Genomic DNA, 23,157 nt, shown 5'->3' with positions numbered 1-23,157 from the left:
GGGGAACTTTATACTTTTAAAAGGTCCAACTTTTTTCTCATTCAATTTATTTTTCAGGAAGTTATTTTTTTTCGTGACATCACATCCGCTTTAATTTCCTTCTATTGCATTTTTTTGCAGGGTCTTCTCACCCCCTCCCCCTTATGTATTTGTGGTAATAATATCAATATGGCATTGTTGGATTGGAGCAAACAATCAGTGAATTTTAGTCTCGTTCGATATAAAATTACCAGCCTGCTTTTCATATCACTTTTAATTTTCGAATTTTTGCTTTCTATTGTGTTAATTTTACTTCCCGCTTCCTTTGCCATTCCTCTCTTTAAGGTCGCCATTGTCATTTATGTTCAGGAAGAGGTCTTGTGTGGAGGGAAAAACTCCAGTGGATGTCATGATCATTCTTGTTGGCTTACCTGGATGGAGAGATCTAATGCGTCTTCCCATGTACAAATGTTGTATTTTTACGTTGGGTTTTTTCCCCCCTATGTTTTCTTCCTATTTCTCAGCTCAAGGTGTCCACAGAGGCCCATTTTACCTCCTCCACAATCATGCACATGCAGGTGGAGGGAGGAACAGAATGTCTCCGGGGTGGCATATTGTCGCTTCACGTGTTAAGAAATGCAAAGTTGCCATTTCAGCGCTTCCTCGCTCACAAAGAGCCGCCTTGCTCTGAGATCCATTTTGAGGACGCGTCCTGCGGCGCTGCCAAATGCCTTTTTTTTTTCTTTTTCTTTTTTTTTAAGGAAGAAAGAGTGCAGTCCCCCCCCCCCCCCCCCCCCCCCCATCAGGTTTTGCTTTGAACTTGACGTTGCATGGACAATGCAGGGGTCACCCACCTTTTTGAAATTGAGAGCTAATTCTTGAGTAATTCTTGGGTCCAGTTTGATAAACACTTGTGTCGTAGAAAGGGTTCTGTCAGTCGTCATCTGTACCTGTGGGTAAAAAACAAAAATTAAATTTAGAAATTTAGAAATCAGACTGATTTCTAAATTTAGAAATCAATGGGCCTCTTCACCATAGGGGCGTGACTAACCATCCCCACCCAGTCCTCAAATAGGCCACGCTCAGCTTTTTAGCGCAGAGCAATTTCCCGGAGTCTTCACGGAGACTTCAGGGTTGTCTACCGCTGACGAAGCTTTGTGAGAGAAGCGAAACGTCCTTTTTTGTTTTTTGTTTTTTACCCACAGGTACAGATGACGACTGACAGAACCCTTTCTACGATGGAACTTTCCTGTACGACTGAGAGCCTCCACAAGCATAAACACTTGTGAGAAAAAAATCTCTACTCTCATTTAACTTATTTCAAACATGCAATGGTATTTCATCCATGTGAAGACACTAATGGTGTTAATAATTTTTCAAAAATAATTAAACAATGATTTAACAACGTAGGAAACAGATGGATATCGACATGCAACGAAAGGACAGAGCCAATTCCGTATGATGGAACATCACGACTGAGAGCCTCCACAAGCATAAACACTTGTGAGAAAAAAATCTCTACTCTCATTTAACTTATTTCAAACATGCAATGGTATTTCATCCATGTGAAGACACTAATGGTGTTAATAATTTTTCAAAAATAATTAAACAATGATTTAACAACGTAGGAAACAGATGGATATCGACATGCAACGAAAGGACAGAGCCAATTCCGTATGATGGAACATCACATGCTAAGTAGAAGCATAACTTTGGGTCACAGTGGATCCACACTTGATATAAAGTAATGCTTTTTTGGACGTCTGTTCACAGTCTGTGGTCCATTCACACTTAACATTTTGTTGGAGCAGCATGTTGAGTGAGTGCAGGACAGATGAGAGGTTTGCCAAAAACTTGGAGGAGTAATTTACAAGGCCTAGGAATGACTGTGGCTGGCTCATGTTTTCTGGCTTGGGAGCATTGTCAATCGTGTCAATTTTGTACTGAGTCTTATGCAGTTAACAGTTATCTGTTTTGTGTCCATAGTACTGTACTCAATACAACAATCTACTTTGGTTCGTGTATTTGGCTCCATGAGGTTTTGTGGTTCTGCTTCAACCTTAGGATGGAAGGCATTTGGGCAAGGGTGCGCTTTGCATGCTGCTTTGAGGTTATCTGCATAGATTTGATTTCATGCTAGTTGAGTTTGATTTGTTTTAGGATTAGCCATCTTCGTTCAAATAGGGGGACACCTCCATATTTTAGAACAAACAGTTCTGGGTTACAGTCGGGTTTGTTTTTCATATTTGACTTTTACCTTGCCTACGACTCTCATGTGGAAAAGTGGTTCAGATAATGGATGGATGCACTTAAACCTTGAATTTCCCCCCAGTGGTGAGACTTTTTAACCTGTGTACATTTTCTCTTTTCCACCTCTGTGTGCCAGTTTCAAGTCGGGGAAATGTTTGTTGTAGTCAGAGGCAGTTCTGGCTAGATTTGCGCTCCGGGTGAATCATCCCTTGTTGCCCCTGTGCTCTGCTCCTCTCACAAAGTGCTTGTGTCACAGTTGTTAAGTTAAGTGCTTGTGGCACAGTTGTTAAAACTTACTACAAACAGGATGGATGACAACTGTGAAAATGTTGCTGTTCCTGAACACTGATGTTGCGTTGTAAAAATAAAAGCATATTGAAATGTGTTAATTATTGTAAACAAAAAAACAGTTTAATCTCTAGTTATCTCAATTAATTATTTGTCTTATTTTTTTGCTTTCCTGTCAGGACATTTGTTTTGATGAACTGCACAACAAAGGTATACTTCATTTGATAAAGTAATTTCTCTGATCTGTTTATTTGTTTAGGTAATTCATATTTATGCTCATTATTTATTAGTAAATAAATCATTGGCACCGTTCTCATTTCTTTTTCAATGTAATGGTGGCTAGTCTAACAATAAAGTTCATGTGTGCCTTTTGGAAGGGGTGGGGGGTCCCCTCACATATCTTTCATCAAAATTAAGTACTTTAATTTGCTATCACTATTATGTTCTTAACGAAACAAATTCAGCACTTTTAATCAATGTAAGTTTTTTTGTCGTGTTTCATTATGAGGTCAAACACACGCACACAATAAGTATCAGTATCGGTCGGTATTGCAATCAAAATCATCTGGTATCACCCCTCACTAGATGACAGAAACCAGGTACTGTATGTCGTTTTTCTACTGTATATTTACTGTCGCAAGATTATTTCAAGTGAATACAAAACACATTTTATGGTAAACCGATTTTCGCCGTGTTGTGGTTCAACCACGACCCACAACCGGGTTCTTCCTGGTATACCACCAACAGACGTCCGTGGGTCCCACTCGGAGCGCTCTACTCGGCTGCGTGCCATGTGACCTCTGACGTCTCGCCGTACTGTAAAGACGTCTCGGCACTCCGCAGCCAATAGGACTACCACGGCGGCTTCCTCCTCGCACTAGCCCAGAGGAAGTCTGACACTCAGGCAACTTTTCGCGGCGCTATCCGGTCGTCTGTTGCTTGTAAGCATACAGAGGAAGTCGAGGTAAGACAAACTAGCAGTTCGTTTTTCTTCTCTACCGTGTTACTTGAAATCGACTTTTGCAACAAAAGTTAGGCGTGTAGTTGGTTTTGGTTGTCTTGATCGACGAGTTTTTGCACAGCGAACACCTAGTTTATTATGTCACAAGCGTGTGTGTTGGAGAACTATTTTACTTTATCAAAATATATTCTTATCAACGTCTCCAAAGAAAGCCTCACGCGCTGCTTCCAATGAAAGTAACTTTAGGCGAATATTCACCTGGAAAGGAACTCCAGTACTCGTCAACCCAAAAATGTCGTAATTCGATTGCCGTCCCCTCGTAGTAAAAGTCAAAATTTGTGTAGTTATGGCAAGTACTTTTTTTTTTAGATTGTTAGAGATAAAGTTATACTGTATATGTATGTATGTATTTATTTATTTACGATATCTCTATCTATCTATCTATCTATCTATCTATCTATCTATCTATCTATCCGTCCTCGAGATTAAAGTCAGAATTTTCTGATAATAGTTGTATGTTTTTGAGAAAAATATATTTTTCATTTCGAGATTAAAATCCCGTGACCCCAGTGAGGAGCAAGCGGTTCGGAAAAATTAAGGAACGTATGAATGAATGAGATTAAAATTTCATACAAAGAATACAAGAATAAAGTCGTTGTCACATAAGACTAAATTGAATATTTTCATGAAAAAAGTCCTTAAAAGAATAAAGGTGAATATTTTTGAAAATAAAATTGTATTTTCGAAATTTAAGTCGTAATACTGCGAGAATAAATTTGTACATTTTATTGAGAGTCATATTTTCGTGATAAAAAGTTTAAAACAGTGAATTCCTCTCCATCACGGGGTTACATTCCACAACATCCTTGCAATAAATTGAATCTGCAATTCAGAATTGCACCATAAGCATTGTACTATAGCATGTATGATACTTTTAAATCTCTTTTATAGCCTTTAAACACTTAAAAAATGAGCAATTGAGAGGGTAAAATCAAAGAATAACACAAATCTATTGTAGGAACAATGCAACAATATCTACTCACAGTGATGATGAAGCTTAAGTAATACACTGCAGTCCTGTTTCAACGCCGACATAAAAGTGTCCTCTTTGTGAAGAATTGACAAAGTTGTCATATGTTGAAATTGACAGTAGAAAATATTAAGCCTGCATGAGTAACTGCTAATTAACCTGTCCTCAGCCCTTCTACATCGGTGACTTTTTTTTTGTGTTAGGAACATGGTTATGGTAAGGGCAGTTGCCGGCTGGTTATGTTACTTCTTTTGTATACACTATCTGTGTGGTCCACCAATGCTGTTTTCGAAATGCAGTGAAGACCAGTGTCAGGATGCCAATCGGCAAACACTCCATTCCATGCAGGAAGGGAAAACACGGAAGTGATCAGCAAGGCAACTTTACTGAAAGGACACAACCGCCAATCAGTAGCTGACAAAATGATAGCAACACTCTAAATGGCTCGTTTGGGTAATTTCTTCGTGACGTGTGGGATTCAAACTCAAAACAATGCTGCAAAATGCTGGCAAATAGTGAAAATATAAAATGACAACACAACAAAACTGTACAAAATACTGTGAATAAAGTCATAATGTTACAAGAATAAAGTTAGAAGGAAAAATATAAGTTACGGTACCCAAATACTCCTTCATAGAAATCAATCTACCACTACTTCCCACAAGCGTGTATGTTGGAGTTTCTATCTCATAAAGTATATCACAAGAAAACTTGTGTGCCTTCAATGACTTAACATTTTGGCAGTTATTCACTTGGAAATAAAATACAAGTACACTAAAGCATAAGATGTGGATTGCTCTTGTAGTAAACGTATCATTTTGTTTAGCTGAAGCACGGAACGTCTTGAGACACACATCATATTCAGACAATATAGCATGGATGCCATAAATAGCATTTGAATTTGAATACTATTTTCATGAGTATTTTCATTTTTATCGGTCGTCCTTGTCCAAGCAGGTTTATTAGATGTGTAATTTAGCCAACTATTAATTTTGCAGAAGATGTGACTCAGGCCAAAGACTTAAATTACTTTAAGGCAAATTGCAGCCACTAGTATGAGAGCAATTTGTGACATTATATGAAGGTATGATGTAATAAGAGATTATGTTGGTAGGCAAAGACCTAAAATGTTGGCAAGTGACTGTCAGCTGGCAACTACCCATCACAAAGTGAGGGTTGATGACAAAATCGGATTATATGTTTGCAAAACCTAAACTTTAAACCCAAAGTTTGTATTTGTGACTTGTGAATTATGACAGCAAACCTTTTTTTCTTATTTAAAAAGGAAATACTTGGGATGGTATGTACAGTTGATGCGGATGTTTCTTTGCTCAACTGCTGAGCATATCACGCGTTAATACTGGGGGGGGCGGGGGGGGGCGGTATAGCTATAGTTTTGCCTTTTTGTGAATTGGATTTTAAAGGAATATGAAATAATGCCAAACATGGATGCAAAATAGAAAATGCATACATACTTGGTTTCATTTGCTTCTGAATGATGCTTTACAAATGCAATGTCTGTTTTGCTAGCTGCGTCTTTGTGTCCCCTCCAAAAGTATTGGAACAACAAGGTCAATTCTTTTCTTTTTTGTGTGTGTGTGTGTGTGTGTGTGTGTGTGTGTGTGTATACAGGAGACAGTAAACATAATTACAGTGACCTAGAGGAACCACTTTTTTGTTTTGTTTTGTTTTTTTCTCAAAAGGAAATCGGAGGTTTGTTATTTATTCAAGTGGACAATGGTGTTTATTCGAGACACTATTTTAGGAATTACGATATTAGAATTAGCAAAATAAGACCTCTCAAGATGTATCTAATTTTTGTGGTTAACTGCAGCTCAAGGCAAAAAGAGTTCTGTTAAATATTCATAATTCCCCTTTGGATTTGGTTTTTGATTCCTCTCTAAGGCAGTCCATCTGTTGCTTGAAAGGCTGGATGTCCTGTCATAATTACTGGTTTGGTTGGACTGTGCCTTATGTCGTCCAGAAGGAATGTAATGTTCCCTTGCCCTCTCTTCACTTGTGTTTCTTTGGCTGCTCTACAAGCACACAGACCTTTTTTTGGGTGGGGGGGGGTATCGAAGAAATCCACTTAGTTCAACTTAGCAGTCAGATGTTAGAATATAGTGGCCGTTGACGTCGTCATCTCCACTCCCCTCTTTCCTCCCTGTGACTCATGTGGGTGTTGGGCTGAAATAGTTTGGTGTAGTTTTACATTCCTTATATAGCCTCTGAGGAGTGAGTTGCAGCTACAAAGTTTAGAGGGGGAGGCTTTGCCAGCTAGAGTGAGGCTCTGCTTGCTTGCCCGAGCCTTTGTGAATTTCTAGCTTTCTCCCAGGTTTGGGCCACGGGTCGGCCCTTGTGGACAAGGTAGGTGCGGTAGTGCCGAGCGGGTGAGGTTATGTGCCGAAGAGCAGGTAACAGAGGTTAGGTTAGTCGCACAGCTGTAAACCGGCGGCAAGTGATGTAGCCCCCACCGGCCCCCGTCTCGAGTTGCGCTTTGAAAATTGCATTAGTTATTTAGTAGCATGTCAGCCAATGTCAGGGACAAGTTTTAACACAGCTGTCCTTGTCTAATAACAGCGAGACAGATTATGTGAACCATTTGAAAATGTCAAAAGGAGTTTTCATTTTACAAGCGGGACAGTGTTTCATGATTACGTGGATTATTACACGGGTTATCTTTCAATGAAATGTGTTGCCTCCACGCCACATTATATTGAAATCGGAGCTTCTTGTTAAATGTCACCGCGCTTGCTTTTATTCAGTAGATTTATGATGATGGTGTGTCTGGCACCGATTTGTAATATCACACTCGACATATGAATGTTCGCCTCAGTCCCTAATAGTCTGTCTGTAGAAGTGCCCGTTCCTATTTTGTATTGTATGTGCCATGTCAACAACTGAGGTCATGTTGGTAAATTCTATCCTATGATGCATGAACCAATTTTTTTGTCAAAAACATATTGTAGCTCCCAACATATAAATTAGACGTGTGAAATTGATTTAGGATTAATTGCGACGTGAACCATTTGAGGCTAAATGGAGCGCACTTCTTGTCAGCAGCTAGCAGAGCTGCTTTTGATTCAGTCTTGACTAGCGGTGTTGTCACCTGTGGTGTTGAAAACAACATCGAAAGTAGGGCTCTCACTAATGATTATTTTTAGAATTGATTATTGCATCCATTAATTAGAAAACATTTTGTTTTTGCAGTTTAAGTGTATTGCAAACCCATTTTTTCCAGAGTACTTTTTCTTAACCAATTAATGTCGTGTATTTGGTCTTGTTTAGTGTTTTAAAAAAAAGAACAACAATGATTCAGTGTCTGGTTTAGTCATTGTTTTCCAAAGTAAAAACAGTCTTACTTTAACTAAACAAAAGATGACTCTGCTTTCATGAAGGACGACAGACATCAGAGAATAATTATTGTTGAGAGGCTGTAACCTGAGGATTTGAACAATTTTAGGTTAAATGATAGTTCAAATTCATATATTTTGCCTCTTTGTCTTTCCCAAAGGCTATGAACGTGTACTCTGTAGCTCTCAGCGGCCCAGCGCCGTGGGGCTTCAGGCTTCAGGGTGGAAAAGACTTCAGCATGCCCCTCACTGTGTCAAGGGTAAGACTTATGTTTACATGCATTTGTTACCATCGAGATGCTGGCTAATTTTGAGATTTTGGAGAATTTGTTCTCACGATATTACTTTGTCCGGTCGTGTGTCAAAATCGGATAATGCCTTCTGCATTAGCGGGTTAAGGCTTCGGCCTCGAGAAGCATCGGTCAAAAATGTTAGTGTACTTCTGGATGAAGGTGCGGCCACAGGAATTGCACTGACTCTGTCCGTTATCTCAGCACTCTTCATGACCCACAAACACACTAACATGACTAATACGGTACACTACATGATTTATTTTATTTTTTTTAACTTGTGTTATGAGCATAGTCTTGGTGGAAGTCATTCTAGTGATATGCGATCATTGCTAAAACAAGAACTTAAAAAGTGGCCTCAATGTATGACGGTACCATGTAGTTTTGATGTCTCCAACCGTACAACCAACAGCTTTTTAGTCTAGCTTTTCAACAAACTGCCAAGAAAAATGAGAAAATTTGCTGTTCGTGAACAGAAGCAAGCCACGTAGAGACACGGAACTGCTGCACATTTAACGGTGTGTACTCTCAAGTGCGTTATCTGTCCCCACCCAAATCAATCATTTCAACTGGTTGTTTACTCTGTTCTTGTTAACACCAGTACTGTGGCAGTAGGCCAGCTACTATGTTGACAAAAGATGTTCCCATTCCGTTTTTCGCTTTATATAAAGCAGCAAAATTCTGAATATATGCATGCTCAGCGGTGAAATGAGTTCTCATAATATGAATACCGCCATTAAAAAAAAAAAAAACACTTTTTTTTTTCGTTTCTCCCCCTATTTTGCCTTGAGTACCCGTTCATTTGATGTGCGCCATCAGGAAGACACTCAAGCCAGCCGCAGCAACACTCGTTCATGCTATGCAGGAAAGTAACACGCGGTAAGAAGACCAACCGCAAAATGAACTTTAGCTTACCAAAGAATACAAGGACATAAATGCCTTGGTACGCATTCATTTTGACATTGTTCCAGGTAGCGTGAATGCTGTCTTCACTTGTCTTCCCGACTGTATTTGGGGTCAGTTTATATTACTGTCATAAACTTTTGCCACCAATATCAACAGACGCGCGCACGCGTGCACACACTCATGCCATGATCAGCAATAGCCATACCTGACCCTTAACATTAATGAAACATAAAAATGTACAAGATACAAGACAGGTATATCTTTGCGTTTGTAAAAACAAAAGCACAGCCTCCCTTACTGGGAGACCTAACACAGCGATATCGTAGCTCGTGTGTACTGTTTTTAAAATTCCGCTTCAGATTCCCTTTCTCTGCCAATGCCATTGTTGCATTGCAGATCAAACAAACAAGCTTTGAATGAGAGTTAAAATATCCATCCATCCATCCATCCATCTCTTAACGTGAGCTGCAAGAGACTGCTGACTGCAAACAGCTTTCAGTGGTGCAGTTCATATGCCACCCTATCTCAAAGGTGACCTACTTTTTTCTTTTTTAATACTTTTTTGTATATCTGACACTGATAGGGTGCATAGGCTGCAGTGGACACGATCAGAAAATATATAATAATAATAACAATAATAACACGCGCATGCGCACAGTGATCGATCGGTTGGGCACTGCTGGTATACTGGCCAGCGGCTTGCCAGTAAGCAAGTGCTCCAGAAAGGCTGGCAAGAGCCGTCGGATTACTTTTCAAAGGCAGTTTAAAAGCAGAAAATGACTGCACACTTCTGCTGATAGCCTGACACAGTTGCAGTTCCTACTGATCAATTCTTGAACAAACCAGGCTTAGTCAAACGTGCTTTCTTTTCAGCCTGACTATTGCTAGTTTTCAGTGGCCAAAAGGCCATGCTGTCATTTGTTGGTTTGCAATCTCCCCTTGAGTGACTGTCTTGCAAATAGCCTCTAGCCTACTATTGACGAGCACAGCACACACTTTCCAGGCCTTATAAGTGCACAACGGCTTGCTTGCGCTCCCAATTTCCTAGCCCTTGCCAGAACACCACAAACTTGTAAAGGGACACATGGACACGCACAGATACACAATGCACCGCTGCATGACTTACACTCTTTGTACGTGGGATGCCATTGAGGTGTAACGTCATTGGCATCACGGACAGAATCACGACGTTGGACTCACGACAAGATTGATTCTCCTCCCGCTATACACCAAACCAATTAGAGAGAATACAGTCGAGGATTTGTCCTCATCCAAAAAAGGATTTTTGGCTACTTAAAGCAATTTCAGTCCAGACAGTCGATACCAATATACCTGCAGGCTTGTAGATGTTCTCAAAGGTGTTAGTAGTCAGTGGTTGTTTTCTTTGTTAGCTCCAGTAGTTTTCCAGGCCCTCTGGCTTAGGAGTTATAAAGTTGTGACTCGGTTTCACTCATTGCCTCTCTGGCACTCTTTGCTCTCCTTACTGTCGTTAAAAAGTGGACAGTGAATCACACACGGCCTTCCCAAGTCTTCTCCTGGCACCGAGTTCACTGGATGATTTCAGTGGGTGGTCTCTGCCGGCTGGTTGCCGGCGAGATTATTATCTGAAGCCAGATGCTGGGTTAAAAGCGATCGTACCGTGAAGAACACATGGAGTGACTGGATCAAAGGCCCTGCAAAATGCTGAAAATGTTTGGAAGGGACAGACAGCTCCCTACAGATCAATGGGTTGAAGGGTTTTTGTTGTTGCAGTAAAGGTGAGATGACAATTTGGGACTGCACGGGTTAACTTCTGTGATTAGTTTGCTCACGTTGAAGTGTCACATCATAATCAATCCTAGAAATGAGCATTATGTTGGGCCCTTGTTTTGATTTGTATCAATAAGGATGATGCCGTGCCACTTCTCTGTGCTCTTTGTGCTACCCCCTTGCTTTCCTTCCCCCTCTTGTTTGTGAGCCTGGGAAGATACGCTTTCACAGCATTCCTCACATTTTTCTCGTATCCACCCTTTCGCTGCAAGTAGGCAGTCTCTGCCTCCTTTCTCTGTCGAATATGTATTCCACAGTCAATTTAGTCAAAGTTATGTTAACGAATATTCTGGGCAATCGCAGGCTCATATTTCTGTCAATTCTACTTGTGTCTGACTGATAAATTACAGTACTGACTGTTGATAGCTTTAAAATGTAATTTTATACTGAATGATTTCATTGACCAACATTAATTGATGTCTAAGTTTGCCAATATTTAACATATTTAAACATGTAAATACCGATATATAGGATTCTCAGTCCTTTAAAAACTGACCTGCAAAAGCACCACAGATCATTTTAAGGCAGGGCTGGCTAACTCATTTTTATCGCGGGTCACATCATAGTTACGGTTTCCTCCAGAGGGCCATTATTAATGAAGTTCACAGTGTGAATTGAAATTAATGTATGGTTGTCTCAGATTACATCCAACAAATCTGTGAATGACTAGTTTTGTAATTGGAGACCAGTTAAAGTGTTTGTTCAAATGCTGCTATTATTTTAAACCAGGGATTGGAAACAAAGTTGTGGTTGCAATATCTCAACGTTTTTAAAAGTGAATACCATTTGAATTCTTGGTATTTAGCAAGACACATGAAGTTCATGCACATCATTTCAGGCCTGAGGATTTCAGAAATCAACAGAAACTGTTTTTCGGTTCCGTTAGATTACCCCAATGGGAGACCACTGTAACAAATTTTGGGTTCCGTAAACGTTCATCATGGGAACCCATTTTTCTGTTTTGACTGATATTCAGAATCAAGAATTCTGATACTCAAAAGTATACTGTAATATTTAAAGGGTAAATGTTTAAAAATTATGGATTAACAATGAACATAATTACATCAGCAGCTGTGTACTCCAGGTTTATTCAATAAAATAAATGGATCAAAATATGCTGTTTAACACTTATTGTACTCATATGGCATCATGCATACAGCATACCACAAAATCTGAGTATTTTTTCAGTCTCACACTGCAAAGATTAATTTACTGGTAATCATTAATATATCAATTAATCAACTACTGTATATACACCATGGGCCACAAGTAAACCTGACACTGTTAACATGATTGTGTGTGTATTATTTATGTAAATAAACATAATATCAATGGCTACTCACCCCCTTTATATTCAAAAGCATGTAATAGGAATTGAATGATTAAAATCATGTGATGAATCTTTAAAAAGAATGACCTTATTACTATATATAGACTTCTAGTATTGATGTGGTTTGACGTCCTCTTTGCAACCCCAAGGCGATGCACTGTGTAATCTACTATCAATTTGACCAAAGAATGTACCACACGTCATCGTTAGGCCTACCGACAGTTAACATTAGTATTACTACACTTTGTGACGAATGTTTTATTCATAAAGTTGCCATTTCTACGACTAATAAATTATAGAATAACTAAGATTGTTTCATAATATTTTTCATAGCGATTAGCCTTTAGATCTAATGACCAACTTCAATACTTGCCTCGGAATCGTGATTTTTATAGGAAACGAATTTTCGGTACCATACAAATGATCCCACTGAATCGACATGCTCCCGGAAACGATCGTTACCGTGAAATCCTCAGGCCTGTCATTTGCTTTGGCGGGCCGCATAAAAGGACGTGGCGGGCCGTATCTGGCCCCCGGACTTTGAGTTTGCCACCTGGGTTTTAAAGTATATATTAAATGAACACTTCTTTAGGTCATCATTTCTAATTGATCCACTCTTGTTTCTTTCTTTTCAGAATAGGATTTAAAAATAAACTGCATTGGTAAGACCATCAATTTTAGCTCTACATCACACAGTAAGAGGAGAATGTGGTGCTCATTCCTTTTTGTCAGGGAAAAGAAAAATAGTTTGGCTGTATGACCTTTTATTTTCTTCTTATTAATGGGGGTTCCATTGTACTTCAACAGCTTTGGACCAAGCTGAATCCTCACCTTAAACAGTAACAACCGTCACACTGTGCCTGTGCTTTCCACTCTACCACTAAAAGAAAAGCAAAACAAAGGCGAGAGGAAAAGCTTATAAAGCCTTCCTCTCCCTTGGAAAAAAAAAAAAAGTTCTTTTACACCCCAGTAGTCGTGTCACTAGCATGAACTCCATTTGAGTTCCTCTCAGCACTTTTTGTTTTTGGCCCCATTACTTGAATATGATTGGAATTCTAGAAGCAGTTTCCACTTAAGACTGACACAGCTTTATGATGGCTTGTAGTTTCTACCATTTTTCAAAATCATTTCATAACTATTTCCGCTGTAAACGCCTCGAATCAGTAATATCAATTTCCAGTTAGTATCCAACCCAAGGGGAGCTAACTATGATGTTATCATTCCATTTGTCATTTATTATAACATTTATCTTGTTGTGGGGTCACGGGGAAAGCCAAGTCTATCCCAGCTGGCTTATGGCGTGAGGCGGGGTACACACTCGACTCACCATGATGTCATTTCAATGTTATTTTGACACATTTAACAGCGGTCTCCTTGAGCTGTTTGAACGACCATCACCACCATGCTTTGACGGACTCTGAAAAGTAATTCCGACATTAAAACGGGGTCCTACGACCAACCTAGCCAAAGCAGCTGACTTGAGGAAAGAAAAAAAGTTGAGAATTGTTAAAGTGAAAAAAAAATCCTGAGAGTTTGGCCAACAGATTGTTACTAGCAGATTCTGTGCTGGTACATGGGGATGGTATGAATTATTTGAACTTGGACATGAAACAGCTTCTGTATTCCGGGGTAGGGTGAATGTTTCCCAACTGGCAAAAAAAGTAAAGCTACCATTGCCTCGATGTGCACTAAAATGGCTTGGGTTCTTTGTTTACACAATTGGAAAATTGTTGTTGTTTTTTTTTAAATTTTGTTTAATGTGGACATTTTGGGGTAATTTGATTCTCCAATGATAGAACAAAGAAGCATAAGGGTTCAAGATTTTGGGAGCTAGCTAACTTTTTCAGTTGGTAATGTGTAGCGAGTTGAGGGTTTGTGAAACAACTGCAGCATTCACAAGAATTCAGGCATGAAAGCATTTGAATCCATCTTGCCATAAACTTGAATACTCTTGTGGCCGCTGATGGATGTGATCATTTTCCACCCGATTTCTATGGACCCTTTTCCAGATGAATTTGTGGAACAAAGTCTTTTGAAAGAAACCATCTGATGTCTGGTCAATGTATGCACTCATGACCATAATTTGATTCGTTTCTGTAACTCCTCTCATAAATAGCACACGTCTTGTTACCACTCAACGTGATTTGACCTTGACAAAATGGACATGTGGAAACATAACATGATATCTCCCCTTGCATATATTCTCCATTGTATTGTTAACTAGAAAATCATCCAATTAATACAGCATGACATGGAAATTGCAGTTTCGGTTAAAGTCAAGTCACAGTTGGGGGCAAGTCCTCAGGAGTTTCTGCCCTAGATCTCATGGCAGTGCAGCTACATAAACATTTTGATAAAATGATGTGCGTCCTCCAGCGCGCCATCTGTTTTTTATCAGTGAACACATGTTCCGTCATCGGAAATCAAATGTGAGGGAGGAAATTACGGATGATGTCATGTCAATAAGCAAGTAAGGAGACCTAGAATGTCTCACTACCACAGCTGGATGTGTCTACATCCTTTCAGTTTGCATCAGCGCCCGACATGTCAACCATCTGCTTTTGGATCACTACCCTTAAAACTGCTCTCGTACACTTGAGGAAAAGCAGCCTTGTTAGAGGGCTGCATGAATATTTTAGTGCCTACTGATGGATTGCCCACAGGGGGAATATCTCCTGTGGCGCCGTGACTGCGAATCTCTTGCGTTGTGAACAGTGTTGCGGTGTTTTAAGGTGAGTTAATGCAAGGTGTTTCAATTGCACGATGCCACCTTGTACTTAATTTGGTTTCTCATTTTTCAGAGGACTATTTATGGGTTTGTACCAGCTGTGCCGTGTGAGTGATGTCAGGACAGACAGTCTCTCTGCCGCCCCCCCCCCACCCCCCCGTCCCCCCATCCTTTTCCCAAATAGCTGTGGAAATAATAAAAATGGGCCAGGCCTGAGTTAACTGGCCAATATACCTACAGCTGCGAATAACGTTCAGGAGGGGACAAGGCAAGGATAGTGTTCAGCATCAATCAACAGAAGCACTTGAAAAGCATATTGTAGACCCTGCACATGGAAAGGCTCCCGAGGCTTTGAAATTTGATCTAAAAAAAAAAAATACCTCTGCTGCTGTGCTCTTGTGAAAGGGAAATTCATTCATTCATTTTCCAATCCGCCTTTCCCAGCTGTCGTCGGGCAGTAGGCGGGGGACACCCTGAACCGGCTGCCAGCCAATCGCAGGGCATACAGAGACGAACAACCATCCACTCACACTCACACCTAGGGACAATTTTGAGTGTTCAATCAGCCTGCCATGCATGTTTTTGGAATGTGGGAGGAAACCAGAGTACCCGGAGAAAACCCACGCAGGCCCGGGGAGAACATGCAAACTCCACACAGGGAGGCTGGAGCTGGGATTGAACCCGGTACCTCTGCACTGTGAGGTTGACGCACTAACCACTGGACTGCCGCCCTGAAAGGGAAATTGATTTTTTAAAAAAAGGCTTCGTGTACAATAATAATGTAAATTAGAACACGGTGGCTCTGTCTTGCATGCGTCACGCTCGCATCGTTATTTAAGCTCCTCTCTTTTCTTATGAGCCACTGTACAAGTGCAAGTTACCTCCTGTTTTCTACTGTCCTTCGCCACATTTACAAACTGCTGGGGAGATAGTGTTTCCCCCTCCCCACCCGCAACCAACCAAAGGCCTGAGGACAGCAATTTTAGGTGCTGGCTTCTCAAGTGTGAGAACAGCTGCATTCTGAATCTGAGCCAGGAGCACAGGTGTCTGTGTCCATTACTAGCTCGGTCATACATTTAAAAAAAAAAAAAAAAAAACTTTGCAGACTTAACAGCATCTTCTTTTTTTTTTTGTTTTGTTCATGAGCAGAGCATATTCTAAACTATCAACTTTTTAGTTCGTCCAATTATTTCTATTGAAAACAATTCTATATTTTCTGTTCACGTTAAAATTTATAAGTATTAGCTTTTTCAAAGTGGTATCTAATTTCTGCACAATTATTATCAGGGTGACATATGTGGGCCATTCTAATATTATTTGATCAATGATGGTGAAGACATGCCCCACTGAATTTTATTTGGAAAATCTATTATTGTTTATTCATGTGACTATTTGAATTATTCAATTAAATTGGCAGTTATCGTTCAATAATGGTTTCTCAGAAAAAAAAAAGTATTTTTCACTTATTTTCATGACCTTTCAAAATGTCTTTTCTGTTGTCGGTCTGAAATTAAATTTCATGATTTGGAGCATGTTTTCTGAAGATGCTAATTGTATTTTGGGGTAATTTATAGAATGTTTCTTCTATTGCTAGAAATGCTTTTTTTCTACAAAAACTACCACAAATGCATCTTGTTGTCATAAGAGTTCCTTTTTGTTTTGGTTTTTCGACAAATGGTCCTTCTATGTCACTCAAGCTCTCTTTACCGTTAAAGACACTGGATGGAGTCTCATTCTGTTGTTGCAATCCACCAGAGGGATCTGTGATCTAAAGTGCCGCGATGCGGCAGCCATTTTGCGATCTCACAATAACTGATGGCAAAATTGTTGCTGTTATTTCTGAGGTATTTATGAATGTGTGTCAGAACAATTGCATGAATGTATAAAGACAAGAGTGTAGTGGTTTAATGAGTAGTTAGGATCTTTGATGCACATGTATCTGCAGAGTTTGAAAGGGAACACATGTAAAATGTGTAACTCGCATGGTTGCAAGGAAGCGGTGAATGTCTTTCCCGGTATGCACTTTTGTCTTCGTCTCGTGTATTTCGATGGGCTACCAACATTTGCTCAGTCAATAATGCTGTGGCAGAATTCAGGTTGATGTCATTATTTATTTGGGTTTTTTGGGGGGGGGGTGGGGGTCATTAAACGTTTCAGAAATCTTACTGTTCAGATCACCTTTGCATCGGACTGCTATGAAATGTATCTTGTGGTTTTACTCATTTTAAATGATCCTTTTGAAAATGGGGCTTCAGGCTTCACTGTTTCAGTATGACAGACATTTACAAATAAAACCAAGTCGGCATAGAATAGTGACAAATTATAGATTTTTTTTCTTCACGAGTGTATTTTCCATTAATATTTTTCTCAAATTATCTAATATTACAATAACCCCTTCAAGCAATTACTTTTTTGGACAATTGCCAGTTAATTTAGGCCGAGCATATTACACACTCACCTCATGAGATGAGATCAAATGGAGACACTTTTACAAGCGCTTCTCAGCATAGTGTTGTGAAGTTCTAGACGACTGCAAACACAACAAGAAAGACATTGTTAAATTAAGACCTCTCTGACTGTCAATCAAAACAGTATCCTTAGCAGGCAAAAAGTACCTTTATTACCTCCCATTAAATCAGTGCTTCTCCATTATTTTCTGTTACGCCCCCCCCCCCCACGAAAAGAAGACCATTCGCGCCCCCCCCCCACCTGCCGCCACGATAATGATCATTTGCCTATAAAATTGTTATAACTACACTTCTGCATTTCATTGTATTCTCATTAACATTAAAGAAAAGAAAAAAAAGAAAAATAGTTCAATTTACAGCAAAGAATAACTTTATTAACATTGTTTTTTAATCTGTAACAGAAAAGATTTTAAATGCACCAATTTGCCTAAAAAAAATCCTTGTTTTAACTTTGTTTAAACATTTTTGACCATTTGAACCATTGCACCATTCTGAAAAAAAAAATCAATAATTCAATAAATAATAATAAATTCAGTTCAGCAACATTAACTCAGGAGCAGAACATATACAATACTTTGGTCTATAAAACAAAAATGAACAAAACCAGGTGTACTGATTTTTTTTTATTGTTATTATTTTTAATCAAAATGAGGAATTAAGATAAGATAAGATAAGAAAACCTTTATTAGTCTCGCAATGGAGAAATTCCCAATACACAGCAGCAAAGTTATGAAAGGAACAAGTAGAACAACAAAATATAGGAGCTGCTGGAAAGGCAGCCACTCTCGCGGCGCCATTTTGAAGTCAAAATAACAAAAATAACACAACACAACACATAGGACACAAGACAGTCGTGCAATCTTCACCACTTTTCTGCATACACTTTGTTGTCCGAAGCAGTTATAGATGAAAGAGGAGAGGATCAAAGTGTCCTTTCACCAGTGGATCAGAGACGTCATGCTGAAAATGTGCACACGTCTGCTACAAGCTAAGGTTTGAAAGCAAACACGAAATTAGGGATTAATGGTGATATTGAGCACGTTTTTCAGTGTACAACTTTTCCAGGGGCTTATCAGCGTGATTGAGGAGTAATGTCTTTAAGTGGCGCCTTGATTTATTTGGCTTCATGCTGTCCGTTTTCAGCATTTTTGGACACAGTAAACACCGGCTTATCCTCGTCTCCCGCTGTAGTCACAGTGAAGCCAAGCGCTACATCCACTTCGTCATGTTTCCCTCTCTTAGCTTTCGAGTGACTTTCTTTTGTCTCATTATCTTCTTCTTTCTCCGCCTTTCTTTTCATCTTGTCTCTTGAGGGTTTGTTTACTGCACTTCATATCGCCTGCTCGGTGAAAAAAAACAAACACAATAGGGCTAATACTCCCTGTGCACTCTCTGACAATGAGGGTGCCACTGGCAGCTGCTGTAGTGGATGTGCAATTACACTTTATTCTATTCTCTTCAGCAAAAAAGCGTGTTCCCCAGAGTCACACGCACCCCCCCGGCATTGCATCGTGCCCCCTACTATTTGAGAAGGACTCCATTAGATTATGCAGGTGGTACTGGTACCGTGCAGGCTAATAGTGTAACATGCTCAGGAATGCATGGGCTGTTCAGGAGAAATGCAAAAATACCGTTTTAATGTTGAGAGTTTTTATGGTCTCAGTCAAGAACAGGTTTGTATCTGTAACAATTCCTGCCAGGCCTTACAGAATACGTTGTAGGACGTTGCTAATGATTTAATTGTGGCAAAATTACGTTTATGAGATATTGTGGCTGTTAAAGGGAAACCAGACTGTGTCTGTCAGCAGGGAACCTCAGCGGTTTACCAGACTGTGTCTTCTTGTAGAATATGTCACAAGTGCAACAGTCATTTTTATTTTTTGCCATAGGAGACTCATAAAAGTTTTTTTTTCTTATAAGTTGCAGAGCTGTTTCTTTTTTTATTCTAGATCATGGTTTCCAGAGGAGGCCAATCAAAGGCAATTAAAATGATGTTTAACTTGAGTGTGCCTCCAGAGGAACACACTTCTTATTTTTAGCATAAACATGCTTTGATTCAAGACAGGCACTCTTTGTGAGGTGCACCGTGAAGCTGTCTTTGGTTTACAGACATTACCTCCTCGCTCACACAAGTCTTTACGTGTAATGTGCACAATCAAAGCAGCGAGTGTGCTTGCTAAGCTGAACATGGCAAAAAAAACCTATTGACAGCTGAGTCCTCTGAGCTTGAGATGAGCCAACATTTGCAGGGATCCATGACACCAGTGAATAATCCTAATGGGGTTTTGCCTGAAATCCTGGGGCAGGCTCTCTTATCTGATGCCACTTTGCACTTATCAGTGCATTTGACACACGGATCGTGTTTCATTAAGCCGCATGGCCAAGCTGACAGGGGGCTTACTAAACCTGATTTGGCGTCTCCCCCCTTTGTGTTAGTGGTTTTAGTGGAGATGGCAAGCAGGACAATTCTACCCCGATTATAGACAGTGTCTTTTCTTCCTGTTTGTAACAAGACCTCAGAGCGTTGACAGAAAGTCTGCCCCAAGAGAATGATGTCACCGTTTTGTCAGTGAAACTGGTCAGAGACTTTACCTGTCTGCATAGAAATAAAACTACATGGCTGTTCTAGTAAATTGTGCGATCGTATGAGGCATGCGGTGGCTGTCTGAGGCTTTCAAGCGCTGCTTTCATCATCTGTTGTCACATCTGCAGTGAATCATGTGATGACTGATGACATCATGATGGCCTTTTCGCCTCACGGTGCTGAGTGAAATAGCTCTCCTGGCTTGTCTGACGGTACGCGCACACAGAGTTGCTTGTTAGGTGTTATTAACAACCATTAAATCACTGTCAGCCCTACATGAATTTTGGAAACATATTTTCTGTTTTGTAGTTTGACAATGCCCCCTGTTGTGCCATCATAACCAAATGAGACAATGGTTTGTAATTTAGGGGCTGTGCACGCAACACTTTTTTCACATGAAAATAGAAACGGCCATTATTGTTTTTGATGCTTGGATCTGGATGTATTTCTTGTATTTCCTGCATTTATCTATCTATCTATCTATCTATCTATCTATCTATATATCTATCTATCTATCTATCTAGGTATCTCTTTCTCTCTTTCTTTCTTTCTTTCTTTCTCTCTTTCAAGCAGCATGGGTTATTTTCTTTGAGAAAATGAAAATGGCTTCTGTGAAAACGGGAGTATTCATTGCAAGACAACAAAAGTGCTTTTGTAGTGGCTTTTAGGACTGCTTTTCCAGATAAGTATATATTTCCTATCATGTTCATGTATTGAACTGAGTCATGGCCATCAAATTCTACCAACGCAACACAATGCCACTTAAAAGTGCAAAATGACTTTTGAAGCGAACGGAGCGCATTGCGCGCCATCCGCTTCGTCTGACGTAAATAAGTGTCATGTTGAAATAGCTCATAAGCTTTTCTATCCTGTATTCTGTCCTCCAGCTGACCCCGGGTGGGAAAGCAGCTCAGGCTGGTGTCGGTGTCGGCGACTGGGTCGTCTCTATTGATGACCTTAACGCAGAGGACTTGACCCACGTGGAGGCCCAAAACAAGATCAGAGCAGCATCAGACTCCCTCACTCTCACCCTTAACAGGCAAGTCAGTTTGCAAAGATGCAACAAGGAATTTAGTTACATTTGATCTCAGTCAAGTGCATCATATAATTCACTGCACATTTATATCAATTTTATACTCTACTAGATGAGCTATCACGGCACCCTGAAAATATGTAGCAAATATGCGAGGTAAAATTATCACTCACGTTTGACCCACAGATAATAGTCAGCTACAATTCAAAGGTGTAGCAAAAATGGTGCTTTGACAAAGGTAAGTTTTTCCTGTAAAATGATTTTGTTAGACAAGCATTCATTAAAAACATATATGTTGATCGTATGGTTGTAGTTTGCAAGTCATAGTGAAGTGCATGCAGTGGCCTTTGCCCCTTTGAGCTCTGGTTAATTAAAAAAACAAAAAAAAAACCAAAATGGTAAATGGATTAATGCACTGTGTTGAAGAACCTGAGCCAGAAAATGTTTTTATGTTTGCAGTCATTTTAATTAAAAGTGGTTGACCTTCATACAAGCAACACTTAAAAATTGCCCATTGAGATTCTGCCAAGAATTTCCGGCGGAGAAAGTATCTCTTCAGAGTGCAAAGCAAAAGTGATTCATGTGGTGTATAATTAACAGGGGGAAAAAATAAGACCACCCACCCAAAGGAAGATGGACTGTTTTGAGGTTTGCATAAAATGAGAAAGTATTGACTTGTCAAGTCATAAACATGAGCCGGGGTGCTGTCAGGAGACTCATTTAGATTTTGCGATCCCCATAAGTTCAGATGCTGTGATCACAGCTGTTGCTTAGCCAATATCCCCCCCAACCCCCCACCCCACACCATCCAGCTCTCTTTGGATTTGCCTGCCAACACACTCGGGCTGATATGTACTGACAAATCTTTCACTATGTTTCCCTTTGATTTTCGAGATAGCGGAGCCAGAACTTCAAAGAGATTCCAAGTCTTCTATTCTCGTGCATACAATTCAAATATAGAATCTATTTCCCCATAGGCATACCTGCCTCAAAAAACGATTTAATCCGTCTAAGGGTCAGACAGTCCCCCTCCTAAAACACTTTAAGTTAATGGAAGTTGCCAAGTACCGTTTGAGGAAGTTGCTGAAGGCGACTTCATTTCTTGTACGAGAACATTCGTAATTGTTGTTTAGGTCTTTACCGCTACCATTACTCCAAGTACAGTATTTTTATTTTTATGTTTTTTGTCTTGAGAAAGATGCTGAAGTCAAGCATGACGGTAGTTTGACTTGTGAAGTTTTGTGGGACTTAAGTGCACTATAAAAATTCACTTTCTGCTGATCATACTTGAAATGTTTAAGCCTGTCCTGAAATTTCACCTAAAACCCAAATATCCCGAACTGTTTGTGAGTAGTGGTAGATAGGTGTATACAGCAGAGGTCACCAACCTTTTTTGTCCCACGGACCGGTTTTATGTCAGACAATATTTTCAGGGACCTATCTATCCGGCCTTTAAGGCCTTTAAGGCCGGATAGATAGAACAACATAATATATGACCTGCATGAAAAGTGTGGTATTTTTAAACATCATAATAAACACGAATCATGACATGAGGAACGTCCTATCAGGCCGCAACATTCTCTGGTCGCTTTGGTAACGTTGCCTTCAAAATAAGATACGCCGCAAATAAAAAGTGCATGAAAAATACGACTCACCATCGCCGCTTACTATGCAGAGTAGGCTTGGTGTGTGTGAATCTCCCATTGAGATAAAGCCGTATTTGAAATAAGACTCCTGATACTGTCTATTAAATGTAGCCTTCTCTTTCTTGAAAGTCGTAGGCTCCTCTTATGTCTCCCGGCTGGGCCTTTTCCCCTTCCCGAAAAAAACTTCTCAAAAGACGTTTGTTTTTCATGCGGTAACCTATCACGTGACCGAGAAGCGCGCATTCACCTGCGCCAAGAGTGACATATTGTAGACTGATATAACAGAGAATCTGGTAATTTTTCAAAATAAGACATCTTTCAGATTCCGAAATGAATAAAACGGAAGGAATGTAAGTTATTTATTCTTTCTGTGTGGCCCGGCACCAAATAACTCGCGGACCGGTACCGGTCCGTGGCCCGGCGGTTGGGGACGAATGTTTTACAGTATTTATGCGTGTGTGTGTGTGTGTGTGCGTGTGTGTGTGTATGTATATGTATATAT

At 39.9% G+C, this 23,157-nt stretch overlaps 1 protein-coding gene across 1 annotated transcript in view; it reads left to right on the top strand.

Annotated features, from left to right (window-relative positions):
• The first annotated feature begins 6,718 nt into the window (after nucleotides 1-6,718).
• pdlim7 (PDZ and LIM domain 7) overlaps nucleotides 6,719-23,157 on the top strand; it is a 38,648-nt gene continuing 22,209 nt past the window's right edge. Inside the window, exons 1-3 of the mRNA XM_019869687.1 lie at nucleotides 6,719-6,875; nucleotides 8,023-8,121; nucleotides 20,864-21,045. Coding sequence (XP_019725246.1) covers nucleotides 8,026-8,121; nucleotides 20,864-21,045 — 278 coding nt within the window. The 5' untranslated portion in view covers nucleotides 6,719-6,875; nucleotides 8,023-8,025. The remainder of the gene's footprint in view (nucleotides 6,876-8,022; nucleotides 8,122-20,863; nucleotides 21,046-23,157) is intronic.

Source organism: Hippocampus comes, unplaced genomic scaffold (genome assembly GCF_001891065.2).
Source record: "Hippocampus comes isolate QL1 unplaced genomic scaffold, H_comes_QL1_v1.1 scaffold9, whole genome shotgun sequence".
In the NCBI taxonomy this organism is placed as follows: domain Eukaryota; kingdom Metazoa; phylum Chordata; class Actinopteri; order Syngnathiformes; family Syngnathidae; genus Hippocampus; species Hippocampus comes.
This window is presented reverse-complemented; position numbering and strand designations above follow the sequence as displayed.